At 23.5% G+C, this 19,011-nt stretch overlaps 1 protein-coding gene and 1 non-coding gene across 2 annotated transcripts in view; both read right to left on the bottom strand.

Annotated features, from left to right (window-relative positions):
- The window catches only part of LOC128954665 (uncharacterized), a 46,357-nt gene extending 42,942 nt beyond the window's left edge, over positions 1–3,415 (bottom strand). Inside the window, exons 1-2 of the mRNA XM_054300268.1 lie at positions 2,921–3,415; positions 2,017–2,322 (exon numbers count right to left, since the gene is read on the bottom strand). Of these exons, the coding sequence (XP_054156243.1) occupies positions 2,017–2,322; positions 2,921–3,182 (568 nt within the window). The 5' untranslated portion in view covers positions 3,183–3,415. The remainder of the gene's footprint in view (positions 1–2,016; positions 2,323–2,920) is intronic.
- Positions 3,416–7,279: 3,864 nt separating this feature from the next.
- Positions 7,280–7,351, bottom strand: Trnad-guc (transfer RNA aspartic acid (anticodon GUC)). Its single transcript has one exon. It is a non-coding gene; the product is annotated as a tRNA-Asp (tRNA).
- Between the last annotated feature and the right edge of the window lie 11,660 nt (positions 7,352–19,011).

Genomic DNA, 19,011 nt, shown 5'->3' with positions numbered 1-19,011 from the left:
ACTTACAGTCAGTTAACTTAGAGATCAATTTGAATAATGCATTGAATTGAAAATTTCTGCATTGAATATACAATATAAATACCAGTTTATATATATATATATAGTCAAACACATATAGGTATATATATATATATATATATATATATATATATATACATACATAAAATAAGTAAATTTTTTTTATCAGAAAAAAACTCTTTAAAATAACTAAAAAAAATAAATAAATTTTAGTCAATGAATTGTAAGCCAATTTGCCTATGAATTGGCCAATTGAAACACATATATAATTGAAACAAATTTCAGGCAAATTTTGTTTTAGTTTATTTATTTATTTATTTTTATTATTTTTTAGTTTATTTTTTCATTGCTCTCTAATAAAATAGCAAATCGCTGTTTTACTTAACTTTAAAAATGTTTTTTATTTAATATATATATATATATATATAAATTACATATAAATTTAATGTAAATCTTACTTATATTACTGAGAAAATATATTGTATATAAATATATGCATAATATTTAAATAAATAGTAGTAATAGTAATAATAATAAATAAAAAATTTTGATTTATTTATATATATATATATATTTTTGGTTAAATCAAATAAAATATGATTTATATCAGGGTTAAGCAAGGTTTTGGATTTTAGGGGGGTAGACCGGGGTAAAATTTACAAAATTCTCAAAAAATCTTGGGGGGGGTATTGGGTGGGGTAAGATTTTTATTGCATTTTTAAACGGCAATTTTTTCAAAAATCCAAAATCAAGGGGGGGGGGTCTAGAGAAAATTCCCTAAAAATTCCTTAAGTTCCCGAATATTCCCATGTAAATTCAATAAAATTCCCACAAGTTCCCGTATAAATTCCCGGGAAAATAGGTAAAATTTCCAAAAATATAAAAAAAAACTTAAAAAACTTAAAAATTAACAAAAATTTAAATTTTAACAAAAAATAAATATTTTTTAAAAAAATTTTTTAAAATTAATAAAAACTTAAATTTTAACAAAAAAAATAAAATAATGTATTTAAGATTTAAAAATAGTTGATAAAAGCATTAATGATACACTATGAGTTATTTTTAGTATTTTAATAATTTTTAACTTTTAACATAATTAATTTTTTAAACAATACTTAATGTTTATAGTTTGTTATATATTTTTATTTTTATACAAATACTGACTGAATACTACTTATTTAACTCAAATTTCGTTAAAGTTTAATTATATTAAGTACAAAATTGAAAATATTTTTAAATTTTTTATTTAAAATTTAAAAATTATTAATAAAAACATAAGTATTTATTGTTTTATTAACTTCTTAAACTTATATTTAAATTGTAATATGATTACTCTTTTCAACAAATAGGTAATTTTTAATTTTTTAGTTTATTTTAATTAAAATAATGTTATTTTTTGATGACTTTTAACGTTATTTTAACTATTTTTAATCAATAATTAGATTTTTATAAATATTAAAAACATAAAAACACTTACTAAAATAGTATCAACTAAAATTAAAATTTTTATAAATTTCAAAAAAATTTTCGGCGCCTTCGGCGCCGAAATTTTAGGGGGGGGGTCATTTCTCCTCGTTTTTAAGCGACAATTTTTTCAATTTGGTCAAAAAGTCTGGGGGGTAAAATCCCAATTTCTCGATCTTAGGGGGGGGTATTTTGGCCTTACCCCCCCCCCCCCCCCCTTACTTAACCCTGGATTTATATATATTTATCTAAATTTTTTTTAAAAAAATTGCATTACAATGTTATACTCCTATTAACTTAAATATATAAAAACTATGTAATATATATACTGTATATATATAGTTTATGTTTAGTTTATAGTTTTAACTTTATATATGCATATATGYATATATATATATATATATATATATATATATATATATATATAAATAATTATATATTATCGCAAATATATATAAATACAAATAAATTTTACAATAATAAAAAAATTTTATATATATAAAAAAATTATTTTAGTTTTTTTTGGGCACATACCTATCGTACTAATAACAGTCAGACTGTACATCCATGAGCCAGATAGTGACCACTGATGATGTCTATTATTATTATTATTATGTCTACCACTACTACTATCCATTTGTTTGTCACCACCGCTGCCATCGTAGCCATCTTTGACGGCTTGTATGAGATTTTGTTGAAATTTTTCAATTTCTTTTGAAGCCATCGATGTCCAGTTGTCTTTGTATAAGACATTCAGTTTTAATGTTTCTGTCCATAGATTGTGGACAGTTATGTTGCGTATGGACAGCACTTCCGATGATTTTTCCCGTTCGTACGGCTCTATAATATTTGGTTAAACAAAAATTATTTATTTATTTTTGAAGATGAGTTGAGATGAGAGAGAGAGAGAGAGAGAGAGAGAGAGAGAGAGAGAGAGAGAGAGAGAGAGAGAGAGAGAGTCAAATAAAATATATATTTATTTGCAAACATATACAGTAAATATATTTATAAATTTTTTTTATTTGTATTGTATTTGCAAACAAATATATATTTTTTATATATGATATCTAAATATATATATATATATATCTTAAAGAAAAATATGATATCTTAAAGTATAATATAAAAAGACAGAGAGACAGATTGAAGAGAGACAGAGAGACAGAGAGACAGAGAGAGAGAGAGAGAAGAGAGAGAGAGAGAGAGAGAGAGAGAGACAGAGAGAGAAACTAAAATGAAAACTAAATAAATAGCAAACAATATATATATAACTTATAAAACAAAAATAAAGAGTAAATGGTATGTATTGTACAATAAAAAAATGTGAATTTTTCTTTATATAATAATATTTTTAAACAAAATTTTGTTTTCTTTTAATGAATTTTTTATAAATTATTTAATTTTTTTTTAAATAATGTCATATTATTTCTATACATACCTTCAAAGTGCCGAAAAATAAAGGCTCCGATTAGACTATAAGCAAACACTAGACAACCGAGTCCTATATGTGAGAACAGGAAGGCTAGGAGTCGTCGACAGCACCAGCACTTGGTTTTAGGCTGTTTTTGTTGGTGTTGTCTACTAATGTCTGGATGTAATTGTTTGGCTGACATTCCCGGCTGTCGTTGTTGTTTAGTCGTACGCAACCCGGGTGTCGGTGTTGTTGTTGTTGTCCTCTTTCTATCCAATGTTGTCGACATTATTATTATTATCTACTATTCCTCGATGTTGTCGATACTGTTCAAACACGACGGCACAGTAGTTCACAGTCACACAACTAAAACACTTATTAAATAATTTAATAACAATTTTGTTGATTGATTGATCTGTTGCTTGGCTTATATATCATATATATAGATATGCTGTGCGTGTGGGTGGGTGGGTGTGTGATGGGTTCAACCCCACTGGGGTTTTGTTTTTTTTTTGATGAGGGTTGTTGAGCACAGTGTGTTAACAATAGTAGTTAGGTTTCATCACCCGATAATGTCACCGACAAAAAAACTATTTAAAAAAAATAATAATAATATTAGTAAATATAGTAAATATAGTAAATAAAATACATATTTATATTCACATACATACATACACACACATACATACATACACACATACATACATACATACATACATACACATACATACACACACACACACACACACAATGAAACAATTGATATTCATATACTGTATAGTAGTATATAGATAAACATATGAATAAGTTATATATATATTTATTTATTATATATATACCGATATTTTGTTTAAAAATATATATATATATTTCTAAAAATAATAATAAATATATTTATGAAAAACAAACAAACAAACAAAACAAAAATATTATACAAATCCATTATATTATATAATATTATATTAATAATATTATTATACATTTATTTAGTAGTAGTAGTAGATGTCCTGTAGATATTGTTTAGTAGTATATCTACAATATATACAATATATACTATATATTGTATATCCAGTAAACCAACTATTATTTGAAGAGTCAATGAAAATATCATTCAAATTATATATTATATATATATATATTGTATATACGGTATGTATAGTTAAGGGGAAAGTTAGATATGAGAGATGAGACGCAAAAATGTCTTTCTAAGAGTTGTTTAATATATTATTATTATTATTATTATTATTCGTAGTCATCGTCTCTTCTCTTATTATATTATATTATAGTTTATCATATTATATGATGCGGTCGACTGTGAAAAAAATGTATGTATGGAGAGGACAGTCATATATTTATATATATATATAGTACAGTTGATATTTATGATGACTTATAGTCTATAGTAGTTTAATATAATATTAGATAAAAACATACACTCCTTATATATATATATATATATATATATATATATATAAAGTATATGGGAAGCTCTATACGACTTTTATTAATGTCAAAAAAAAATTATCTTAAAAACTATCAAACATTTATTAATATTAATACTAATTTCTATATTAATAATATTATTATTCAATGAATGCAATCATTAATAATATAAATAATAAAAATCCATTTCTCTATCTATAAATATAATCATTAATTACATTAATATTATTAATACTATATATACTAATATTTACAGTACAGTATATACTATACTGTATATCAAATTATATTCAATATATATATATATATATATATATTTAGTATTAAGTAAAAGATTTTTCAAATCAATATATTTATATATAAATATATTTTTGTTGTATATATATATTGATATATATTTTTGCTTAAATAAAAGTGATGACAACAACAACAACAACAACAACATACACACAACTATAGTAAATATAATAATAAAAAATTTATTTTTAAAAAAATATATATACAAACCTTTTTATTTCAGTATACATAAAATACACTAAAAAAATTTGATGATAATAATAATAATAATATAACAAAATACACCAACGATTGAAAAAAACAACTTTATATATATATATATATATTATTTTTTATAATTTTTTTATATAAAAAAATTTCTTATACACTATGCATGCATTAACTTTTTCTCTCTCTCTCTCTCTCTCTCTCTGTATATATATATATATACAGTATATATATATAACACCAGAATATTCTTATGTGTTGTTGTTTTGAATATAAATTTTTTATTTTTGAAATAATAATAATATTTTCACTCCTTTTTTGTTGTTGTTGTTGTTGTTTATACACTCACTGTCTTTCAATATATACTGTATATATAATATACATATAACTTGAATATTAATAAAAAAAATTTAGTTTTATTTTACTTGAAAAAAACAATTTGAATCTCTATTTTATTTTTTTGAAGGAAAAAATATAAACTTATTTTTGAATATATATTTTTTTCGCACAAATTTTTTTGTTCACTTGTATTTGGGAGGAAAAACACTAAGAAAATTTAAAAACCATTAAAATATTGATTTATTTATTTAGTATTTTTTGTTTTTGTTTTGTTTATCTTCAAAAACATATAGATTTTTTTTAGACACATTTAAAACATACACACAATAAAATTATTATTTATATATTATTTATACACTGGTATTATTGTTGAAAATCACAATTATTAAACATCACATTAATATATATATATATATATAATAATAATAAATATATTATCCGAAAATTTTTTTTATTGATAAAAATATTAACAAAATTTATTATTATTATTATTATATTAGATATATTGTTGTTGTAATTATATTATGTATGCAATGATTTTTTATTTGCGTTTAAATGTATAATTAATGTAATCATTAAGTAGAGATATTGTATACATAAAAAATAAAAAACTTTTTTATTATTTTATTATTTTGATGTTTAATATCCAAAAAACACTGAATCATACCACACATACACAACTATATATGTAATAATAAATAAATTTATTTTATTTATTTATCTTTATATATATATATATATATATATATTATTTGTTAATTCATATATTATATATAATATCAGATTTATTATTATCATAAACTTTTTTTTTAAAAATATTATAATCAATAAATTTTTGTTATTATTATTATTATATTTATCTGATAAATATTACATATATATATATCAAGTTATATAATTGATCCAAAAAAAATTTGGGTTATATAACAATAGCATTAATAATAATAATAGATTAAAAACCAATATTATTATTAATATGATTATATAGAAATGTAATAAAACTTTTTTTATATATAAATTTATTATTTTTTTTATTATACACTTAATCAACAATTTATTTATATATTATATAATTTTTATATTATGTATGGAAATATCCAATACTATAATATATTTATATATTAAATACAAAAAAGCAAAAAAAACAACACAAAAATTAGTGGATATTAGGGTCTCTCTCTCTCTCTCTATCTGAGAGCTCCTGGAGATAGATTGTGGACCTACTAATAGCACTAGTAGTGTGTGTGTGTGTGTGTGTGTGTAGTGATGTAGTGATGAGAGATGTCTGGGCGCAAGCTATACACTACTACTACAACAACAGCAGCAGCACTGGTATGCGGTTCGCACAGTCCTATCATATCTCGACAACAAAACCACTGCCACTCTCTAACTCTCTCTCTCTCTCTCTCTCTCTCTCTCTCTCTCTCTCTCTCTCTCTCTCTCTCTCTCTCTCTCTCTTTCGATCCCAGAATTTACAACCAGAATATCGATAGACTCTCTCTCATACAGTAGATATTGCGTACAAAAACATATTGAAATATACTGTACTGTATGTACAGTATATACTGTATATATATATACAGATAACATGTTTAACTCCATACACTTGTTATACATACTGTATATATATACACTCAATGACATAACTAACTCCATCTAATAGTAGTCAAACATAAGTCAATATATACTGTATTTCTATAGATATTAAAATGTATGTAAAAAAATTTTTTATTAATACTAAATCAATTTAATAAAATGTTAATTTATTTAACAAATTTGTTTTTACTTTTAAACAATTAGACAATAATTTTACTAATAATAATAATAATTAGATCCTATAGTTAATCTATTTATTTATTTAATTAATAAAAAAAATTATTACAATTTACTGTATATATATTACATGGTTTTTATAAAACAACAAATTTTGTATTTGTATCAAATTATTAATAATTATAATTATGAAATTATAAATAATAATAAAAAATTAAAACACAAAAAAATGATTAATATTAATAATAATAATAAACAACTAAATTATTATTATTATTAAAAAAACAATGTTATGCATACGCACACAAACAAAAAAAAAATAAAAAGCTCCCCGGCGGGGAATCGAACCCCGGTCTCCCGCGTGACAGGCGGGGATACTAACCACTATACTACCGAGGACCTTGCTTATTTAGTCAACAATATTCAGGCATGTCTAGCATACCGGTGCTCTCTATTATTATTACTATTATATACCAATCTATCTAATCAGTAATTATAGAAATAATTTATTAAATATTATTATTAACTATTTTTTTTTTGGTTTAAATTTCAATTATAATTATAATAATTATAATTATTTATTATTAATAATAATTAAAAAATTAATTTTTTATTTTGTTCACAATTTTTTGTTTTTTAATTTTTAAGTTTTATTTATAGATTAAGTTTTTAGTTGTTGTTGTTTTAAACTACATATAAAACTATTATTATTATTAAACAAACAAACAAACAAAAAACGTAAAAAATAGATAAAAAGTTAAACAATTCAATGCTTTTAAAAAAATTGTTAATTAATTAATATTTAATATTTTTTGTGAATTTTTTAAAAAATAATTAATTTAATAATTAATCTAGTAATTATTTGTAAAATTTAAATTAAATAAAAAAATTAAAAACAATTTTTAACATTTAGTAATTTTAAAATAAAAAACATTTTTCATAATATATTTCTTTATATTAAATATTAAAAATATATATATAATTTGAATTTTGAGTTTTAATGACAATTGTTATAAAAACATTTAAAATATAAACTAAAATTAAAATTATTAAAAATAAATAATAAATTTGTTAAAAATATATAGATTTTAGTATTTATAAAACGATATTTTTTTGTTATTGTTTTATTATATATGAATTATCATCAACTAATGTAATCAATAACTAATTAATAACTAATTATCTGATTATTTGAACGAAAAAATTAATTATTTTTTACATAAAACTATTAAATTACAACTAAAAAAATTGATTTATTTTTTTCAAATAATTTTTTCAAAAATGTTTAAAATAATTTTTATGATTCATCAATCGGTGGGGGTAAGTGGGTGGGGGGGGTTAGGTCTATCTATAAATAAAAAATTAAACATCATAAAAAAATATATAAGTTGCTCTAGGGTAATTTTAGTATAGAAATCATATATATATATATATATATATATAGATATCATATATATATATATTGTAAGGGAAGTGAAGTTCTACTATAACTGGTTGGGTGTGTATAGAGCTATATCGGTATACAGATACAGTCTAGCGTTTCCATGGAAACAATATTTTCAATGTTATAACCCTATATATAGTACTGATTGCATGAAATTATTTTCATTGTTAAACACAATATATACTACTTATAAGTATGATTTGATTGAACAACCAATTACTAATAGAGGATCACCTGAACAATCGTTATGAGACCTATCAGATGATAAATGTGTTGATCACTTGCAGTAGTGGTGGCCTACGGTAAAGCTGCTGGAGTTGATCCCAAGCTCTGGATGACTGTCTAACTCATTCGACACGGAACCAGTTGGATATCTTCAGTGTAATAGTAGACAACCGGTAGACAACTCTTGAGACGATCAGTGTAGTGTATATCAGATACGATAGTTAACACACAATAGTTAATATTTAAATAAATTTATTAATTACTATTAAAACTTTTACAATTAAAATACGTGTTTGAATAGATTACAATATAAGTGCACATGTATAATGTGATTACTGTATAAAATGGAGGGTTTGATGTGTTATTTATCTTATATTTTAAATACCTGTATCCACAGTATTACTATTTATTTCATTAATAAAAATTTTACAAAATTTTTCATTATTTTAATTGTCAGTATTTTGTTTAGAAGTAGTATAATTAACATTAACCAAAATCGCAATTACAAAGATAGATGAAATAATAAAATATAAAAAATTAATATTTACAATTAATCTAAAAAAGTTTTTACTTATTAAATACAAGTATTTATTTTTATACTAAAATTTAAATTATATATTACCTTATTTTTTAAAATTATTTTATTTTTAAAGTCCATTATTATTTAAACAATTTTTTAATTCTTATTAATAAAGTTAAATTTTATTATATTTAATAGTTCCACGTTGCACTTATAAAAATTTTTAAAAACATTTATTATATTATTTACATGTTACGTTAGATTTTTTAAGTGGCTTTTTTAATTTTAGATAAGATAGCTCTATTTAACATAACAATATTTATACAAACTCTATGATTGGAATTTTTACATATCATTTCATGTTTACATTAACACTACTTGATTGGGAACTGATCTGAACTAATCCAGTTTGAGTAGAATTTCACTAACATTGCACATATCGATACCATTCAAGGAATGTTATGCTATGTATGTTTGTGTTACATGTATAATAAAATCATTTTTGTAAAAATAGTTTGTTTAAAATAGAAAAATACTAATGGATACGTCAAGTTAGTCTAGTCAATCGATCAGTGAGTTGGTCAGTCAGCCAATCATTTTTCTCCTATTTGTTTTATTTTCACTTTTTATTTCTCTCACTTTTCATTTCATTTACTTTATATTTCTCTTACTTTTATTTTCGATATATTAATTCAATAAATTTTTCTCTTATTTATTAGTTTTCAGAATTGCTCGGGATCTCTTTGACATCAAAGGGATTAAGGGTTGTAAGCGTCATACTTTCGCCAAATAATATCATCTCCTATTGGATGTGATATGAGTTAATTGCTTTTATATTACATAATTTTATTAATTAAAAAAGTATGCGATGTTTTGTAAAAATGTATTCTTTGTTTAAATAAACAATATTTTTCTATAAACTTTTAGTAAAAATTTAGTATTTAAAAATATTTGTGTAGACAATAATATCACTTATAAAAATATAATAAATTGGGCTTTCTTATGTTAAGCAAAAACTGTGTACAAAAATAGCAAAAAGCAGACGTTTTTATTGTCAAAGAATAAATTTGAAACAAACTAATTTGATGATAACAAATAAAGAATACTACTAAATCAGAGGTCAAACCAAATTTTTTCAAATACAAAATCAGAGGTCAAACCAAATTAATTCAAATACAAAATCAGAGGTCAAACCAAATTAATTCAAATACAAAATCAGAGGTCAAACCAAATTAATTCAAATACAAAATCAGAGTTCAAAACAAATTAATTCAAATACAAAATCAGAGGTCAAACCAAATTAATTCAAATACAAAATCAGAGGTCAAACCAAATTAATTCAAATACAAAATCAGAGGTCAAACCAAATTAATTCAAATACAAAATTAGAGGTCAAACCAAATTAATTCAAATACAAAATCAGAGGTCAAACCAAATTTTTTCAAATACAAAATCAGAGGTCAAACCAAATTTTTTCAAATACAAAATCAGAGGTCAAACCAAATTAATTCAAATACAAAATCAGAAGTCAAACCAAATTTTTTCTAACACAAAATCAGAGTTCAAACCAAATTAATTCAAATACAAAATCAGAGGTCAAACCAAATTAATTCAAATACAAAATCAGAAGTCAAACCAAATTTTTTCTAACACAAAATCAGAGTTCAAACCAAATTAATTCAAATACAAAATCAGAGGTCAAACCAAATTAATTCAAATACAAAATCAGAAGTCAAACCAAATTTTTTCTAACACAAAATCAAAGTTCAAACCAAATTAATTCAAATACAAAATCAGAGGTCAAACCAAATTTTTTCAAATACAAAATCAGAGGTCAAACCAAATTAATTCAAATACAAAATCAGAGGTCAAACCAAATTTTTTCAAATACAAAATCAGAGGTCAAACCAAATTTTTTCAAATACAAAATTAGAGGTCAAACCAAATTAATTCAAATACAAAATCAGAGGTCAAACCAAATTAATTCAAATACAAAATCAGAGGTCAAACCAAATTAATTCAAATACAAAATCAGAGGTCAAACCAAATTTTTTCAAATACAAAATCAGAGTTCAAACCAAATTAATTCAAATACAAAATCAGAGGTCAAACCAAATTAATTCAAATACAAAATCAGAGGTCAAACCAAATTTTTTCAAATACAAAATCAGAGGTCAAACCTAATTTTTTCAAATACAAAATCAGAGGTCAAACCAAATTAATTCAAATACAAAATTAGAGGTCAAACCAAATTTTTTCAAATACAAAATTAGAGGTCAAACCAAATTAATTCAAATACAAAATTAGAGGTAAAACCAAATTAATTCAAATACAAAATTAGAGGTAAAACCAAATTAATTCAAATACAAAATCAGAGGTCAAACCAAATTTTTTCAAATACAAAATTAGAGGTCAAACCAAATTAATTCAAATACAAAATCAGAGGTCAAACCAAATTTTTTCAAATACAAAATTAGAGGTCAAACCAAATTAATACAAATACAAAATCAAAGGTCAAACCAAATTTTTTCAAATACAAAATTAGAGGTAAAACCAAATTAATTCAAATACAAAATCAGAGGTCAAACCAAATTAATTCAAATACAAAATCAGAGGTCAAACCAAATTAATTCAAATACAAAATTAGAGGTCAAACCAAATTAATTCAAATACAAAATCAGAGGTCAAACCAAATTTTTTCAAATACAAAATTAGAGGTCAAACCAAATTAATTAAAATACAAAATCAGAGGTCAAACCAAATTTTTTCAAATACAAAATCAGAGGTCAAACCTAATTTTTTCAAATACAAAATCAGAGGTCAAACCTAATTTTTTCAAATACAAAATCAGAGGTCAAACCAAATTAATTCAAATACAAAATTAGAGGTCAAACCAAATTTTTTCAAATACAAAATCAGAGGTCAAACCAAATTAATTCAAATACAAAATCAGAGGTCAAACCAAATTAATTCAAATACAAAATTAGAGGTAAAACCAAATTAATTCAAATACAAAATCAGAGGTCAAACCAAATTTTTTCAAATACAAAATTAGAGGTCAAACCAAATTAATTCAAATACAAAATCAGAGGTCAAACCAAATTTTTTCAAATACAAAATCAGAGGTCAAACCTAATTTTTTCAAATACAAAATCAGAGGTCAAACCAAATTAATTCAAATACAAAATTAGAGGTCAAACCAAATTTTTTCAAATACAAAATCAGAGGTCAAACCAAATTAATTCAAATACAAAATCAGAGGTCAAACCAAATTAATTCAAATACAAAATCAGAGGTCAAACCAAATTAATTCAAATACAAAATCAGAGGTCAAACAAAATTTTTTCAAATACAAAATTAGAGGTCAAACCAAATTAATACAAATACAAAATCAGAGGTCAAAACAAATTTTTTCAAATACAAAATTAGAGGTCAAACCAAATTAATTCAAATACAAAATCAGAGGTCAAACCAAATTTTTTCAAATACAAAATCAGAGGTCAAACCAAATTAATTCAAATACAAAATCAGAGGTCAAACCAAATTAATTCAAATACAAAATCAGAGGTCAAACCAAATTTTTTCAAATACAAAATTAGAGGTCAAACCAAATTAATWCAAATACAAAATCAGAGGTCAAACCTAATTTTTTCAAATACAAAATCAGAGGTCAAACCAAATTAATTCAAATACAAAATTAGAGGTCAAACCAAATTAATTCAAATACAAAATCAGAGGTCAAACCAAATTAATTCAAATACAAAATCAGAGGTCAAACCAAATTTTTTCAAATACAAAATCAGAGGTCAAACCAAATTAATTCAAATACAAAATCAGAGGTCAAACCAAATTAATTCAAATACAAAATCAGAGGTCAAACCAAATTAATTCAAATACAAAATCAGAGGTCAAACCAAATTAATTCAAATACAAAATCAGAGGTCAAACCAAATTTTTTCAAATACAAAATCAGAGGTCAAACCAAATTAATTCAAATACAAAATCAGAGGTCAAACCAAATTAATTCAAATACAAAATCAGAGGTCAAACCAAATTTTTTCAAATACAAAATTAGAGGTCAAACCAAATTAATTCAAATACAAAATCAGAGGTCAAACCAAATTAATTCAAATACAAAATCAGAGGTCAAAAATTTTTTCAAATACAAATCAGAGGTCAAACCAATTTTTTCAAATACAAAATCAGAGGTCAAACCAAATTAATTCAAATACAAAATCAGAGGTCAAACCAAATTAATTCAAATACAAAATCAGAGGTCAAACCAAATTAATTCAAATACAAAATCAGAGGTCAAACCAAATTAATTCAAATACAAAATCAGAGGTCAAACCAAATTAATTCAAATACAAAATCAGAGGTCAAACCAAATTTTTTCAAATACAAAATCAGAGGTCAAACCAAATTAATTCAAATACAAAATCAGAGGTCAAACCAAATTTTTTCAAATACAAAATCAGAGGTCAAACCAAATTTTTTCAAATACAAAATCAGAGGTCAAACCAAATTTTTTCAAATACAAAATCAGAGGTCAAACCAAATTAATTCAAATACAAAATCAGAGGTCAAACCAAATTTTTCAAATACAAAATCAGAGGTCAAACCAAATTAATTCAAATACAAAATCAGAGGTCAAACCAAATTAATTCAAATACAAAATCAGAGGTCAAACCAAATTTTTTCAAATACAAAATCAGAGGTCAAACCAAATTAATTCAAATTTAGAGGTTCAAATACAAAACAAAATCAGAGGTCAAACCAAATTAATTCAAATACAAAATCAGAGGTCAAACCAAATTAATTCAAATACAAAATCAAAAACCAAATTACAAAATCAGAGGTCAAACCAAATTAATACAAATACAAAATTAGAGGTCAAACCAAATTAATTACAAAATACAAAAAATTAATTCAAATACAAAATCAGGTCAAACCAAATTAATTCAAATACAAAATCAGAGGTCAAACCAAATTAATTCAAATACAAAATCAGAGGTCAAACCAAATTAATTCAAATACAAAATCAGAGGTCAAACCAAATTAATACAAATACAAAATTAGAGGTCAAACCAAATTAATTCAAATACAAAATCAGAGGTCAAACCAAATTTTTTCAAATACAAAATCAGAGGTCAAACCAAATTAATTCAAATACAAAATCAGAGGTCAAACCAAATTAATTCAAATACAAAATCAGAGGTCAAACCAAATTAATTCAAATACAAAATCAGAGGACAAACCAAATTTTTTCAAATACAAAATTAGAGGTCAAACCAAATTAATTCAAATACAAAATCAGAGGTCAAACCAAATTAATTCAAATACAAAATCAGAGGTCAAACCAAATTAATTCAAATACAAAATCAGAGGTCAAACCAAATTAATTCAAATACAAAATCAGAGGTCAAACCAAATTAATTCAAATACAAAATCAGAGGTCAAACCAAATTAATTCAAATACAAAATCAGAGGTCAAACCAAATTTTTTCAAATACAAAATCAGAGGTCAAACCAAATTAATTCAAATACAAAATCAGAGGTCAAATACAAAACAAAATCAGAGGTCAAACCAAATTAATTCAAATACAAAATCAGAGGTCAAACCAAATTAATTCAAATACAAAATCAGAGGTCAAACCAAATTAATTCAAATACAAAATCAGAGGTCAAACCAAATTTTTTCAAATACAAAATTAGAGGTCAAACCAAATTAATTCAAATACAAAATCAGAGGTCAAACCAAATTAATTCAAATACAAAATCAGAGGTCAAACCAAATTAATTCAAATACAAAATCAGAGGTCAAACCAAATTAATTCAAATACAAAATCAGAGGTCAAACCAAATTAATTCAAATACAAAATCAGAGGTCAAACCAAATTAATTCAAATACAAAATCAGAGGTCAAACCAAATTTTTTACAAATACAAAAAATTAATTCAAATACAAAATCAGAGGTCAAACCAAATTAATTCAAATACAAAATCAGAGGTCAAACCAAATTAATTCAAATACAAAATCAGAGGTCAAACCAAATTAATTCAAATACAAAATCAGAGGTCAAACCAAATTAATTCAAATACAAAATCAGAGGTTAATTCAAATACAAAATCAGAGGAGGTCAAACCAAATTAATTCAAATACAAAATCAGAGGTCAAACCAAAACCAAATTAATTCAAATACAAAATCAGAGGTCAAACCAAATTAATTCAAATACAAAATCAGAGGTCAAACCAAATTAATTCAAATACAAAATAAGGTCAAATTAATTCAAATACAAAATCAGAGGTCAAACCAAAATTCAAATACAAAATCAGAGGTCAAACCAAATTAATTCAAATACAAAATCAGAGGTCAAACCAAATTTTTTCAAATACAAAATTAGAGGTCAAACCAAATTAATACAAATACAAAATTAGAGGTCAAACCAAATTAATTCAAATACAAAATCAGAGGTCAAACCAAATTAATTCAAATACAAAATCAGAGGTCAAACCAAATTAATTCAAATACAAAATCAGAGGTCAAACCAAATTAATTCAAATACAAAATCAGAGGTCAAACCAAATTAATTCAAATACAAAATCAGAGGTCAAACCAAATTAATTCAAATACAAAATCAGAGGTCAAACCAAATTAATTCAAATACAAAATCAGAGGTCAAACCAAATTAATTCAAATACAAAATCAGAGGTCAAACCAAATTAATTCAAATACAAAATCAGAGGTCAAACCAAATTAATTCAAATACAAAATCAGAGGTCAAACCAAATTAATTCAAAATACAAAAAATTAATTCAAATACAAAATCAGAGGTCAAACCAAATTAATTCAAATACAAAATCAGAGGTCAAACCAAATTAATTCAAATACAAAATCAGAGGTCAAACCAAATTAATTCAAATACAAAATCAGAGGTCAAACCAAATTAATTCAAAACAAAATCAGAGGTCAAACCAAATTAATTCAAATACAAAATTAGAGGTCAAACCAAATTAATTCAAATACAAAATCAGAGGTCAAACCAAATTAATTCAAATACAAAATCAAATACAAATACAAAATCAGAGGTCAAACCAAATTAATTCAAATACAAAATCAGAGGTCAAACCAAATTAATTCAAATACAAAATCAGAGGTCAAACCAAATTAATTCAAATACAAAATCAGAGGTCAAACCAAATTAATTCAAATACAAAATCAGAGGTCAAACCAAATTTTTCAAATACAAAATCAGAGGTCAAACCAAATTAATTCAAATACAAAATCAGAGGTCAAACCAAATTAATTCAAAATACAAATTATTCAAATACAAAATCAGAGGTCAAACCAAATTAATTCAAATACAAAATCAGAGGTCAAACCAAATTAATTCAAATACAAAATCAGAGGTCAAACCAAATTAATTTTCAAATACAAAATCAGAGGTCAAACCAAATTAATTCAAATACAAAATCAAATACAAAATCAGAGAGGTCAAACCAAATTAATTCAAATACAAAATCAGAGGTCAAACCAAATTAATTCCAAATTAATTCAAATACAAAATCAGAGGTCAAACCAAATTAATTCAAATACAAAATCAGAGGTCAAACCAAATTAATTCAAATACAAAATCAGAGGTCAAACCAAATTTTTTCAAATACAAAATCAGAGGTCAAACCAAATTAATTCAAATACAAAATCAGAGGTCAAACCAAATTAATTCAAATACAAAATCATTTTTTCAAATACAAAATCAGAGGTCAGAGGTCAAACCAAATTAATTCAAATACAAAATCAGAGGTCAAACCAAATTAATTCAAATACAAAATCAGAGGTCAAACCAAATTAATTCAAATACAAAATTCAAACCAAATTAATTCAAATACAAAATTTTTTCAGAGGTCAAACCAAATTAATTCAAATACAAAATCAGAGGTCAAATTAATTCAAATACAAAATTAATTCAAATACAAAATCAGAGGTCAAACCAAATTAATTCAAATACAAAATCAGAGGTCAAACCAAATTAATTCAAATACAAAATCAGAGGTCAAACCAAATTAATTCAAATACAAAATACAAAATTCAAATACAAAATCAGAGGTCAAACCAAATTAATTCAAATACAAAATCAGAGGTCAAACCAAATTAATTCAAATACAAAATCAGAGGTCAAACCAAATTAATTCAAATACAAAATCAGAGGTCAAATACAAAATCAGAGGTCAAACCAAATTAATTCAAATACAAAATCAGAGGTCAAACCAAATTAATTTACAAAATCAAATACAAAATCAGAGGTCAAACCAAATTAATTCAAATACAAAATCAGAGGTCAAAAATACAAAATCAGAGGTCAAACCAAATTAATTCAAATACAAAATCAGAGGTCAAACCAAATTAATTCAAATACAAAATCAGAGGTCAAACCAAATTAATTCAAATACAAAATCAGAGGTCAAACCAAATTAATTCAAATACAAAATCAGAGGTCAAACCAAATTAATTCAAATACAAAATCAGAGGTCAAACCAAATTTTTTCAAATACAAAATTAGAGGTCAAACCAAATTAATTCAAATACAAAATCAGAGGTCAAACAAATTAATTCAAATACAAAATCAGAGGTCAAACCAAATTAATTCAAATACAAAATCAGAGGTCAAACCAAATTAATTCAAATACAAAATCAGAGGTCAAACCAAATTAATTCAAATACAAAATCAGAGGTCAAACCAAATTAATTCAAATACAAATACAAAATTAGAGGTCAAACCAAATTAATTCAAATACAAAATCAGAGGAGGTCAAAAACCAAATTAATTCAAATACAAAATCAGAGGTCAAATACAAAATCAGAGGTCAAACCAAATTAATTCAAATACAAAATCAGAGGTCAAACCAAATTTTTTCAAATACAAAATCAGAGGTCAAACCAAATTAATTCAAATACAAAATCAGAGGTCAAACCAAATTAATTCAAATACAAAATCAGAGGTCAAACCAAATTAATTCAAATACAAAATCAGAGGTCAAACCAAATTTTTTCAAATACAAAATTAGAGGTCAAACCAAATTAATTCAAATACAAAATCAGAGGTCAAACCAAATTAATTCAAATACAAAATCAGAGGTCAAACCAAATTAATTCAAATACAAAATCAGAGGTCAAACCAAATTAATTCAAATACAAAATCAGAGGTCAAACCAAATTAATTCAAATACAAAATCAGAGGTCAAACCAAATTAATTCAAATACAAAATCAGAGGTCAAACCAAATTAATTCAAATACAAAATCAGAGGTCAAACCAAATTAATTCAAATACAAAATCAGAGGTCAAATACAAAATCAGAGGTCAAATTAATTCAAATACAAAATCAGTCAAACCAAATTAATTCAAATACAAAATCAGAGGTCAAACCAAATTTTTCAAATACAAAATCAAATTAATTCAAATACAAAATCAGAGGTCAAACCAAATTAATTCAAATACAAAATCAGAGGTCAAACCAAATTAATTCAAATACAAAATCAGAGGTCAAACCAAATTAATTCAAATACAAAATCAGAGGTCAAACCAAATTAAGGTTCAAATACAAAATCAGAGGTCAAACCAAATTAATTCAAATACAAAATCAGAGGTCAAACCAAATTAGAGGTCAAACCAAATTAATTCAAATACAAAATCAAGGTCAAACCAAATTAATTCAAATACAAAATCAGAGGTCAAACCAAATTAATTCAAATACAAAATCAGAGGTCAAACCAAATTAATTCAAATACAAAATCAGAGGTCAAACCAAATTAATTCAAATACAAAATCAGAGGTCACACAAATTAATTCAAATACAAAATCAGAGGTCAA

The sequence above is a fragment of the Oppia nitens genome, unplaced genomic scaffold (genome assembly GCF_028296485.1).
Source record: "Oppia nitens isolate AA-2021 unplaced genomic scaffold, nextdenovo-longstitch-racon4-pilon3 scaffold28_pilon_pilon_pilon, whole genome shotgun sequence".
In the NCBI taxonomy this organism is placed as follows: domain Eukaryota; kingdom Metazoa; phylum Arthropoda; class Arachnida; order Sarcoptiformes; family Oppiidae; genus Oppia; species Oppia nitens.
Note: the sequence above shows the minus strand (reverse complement) of the source record. Positions and strands in the feature narration are given on the sequence as shown.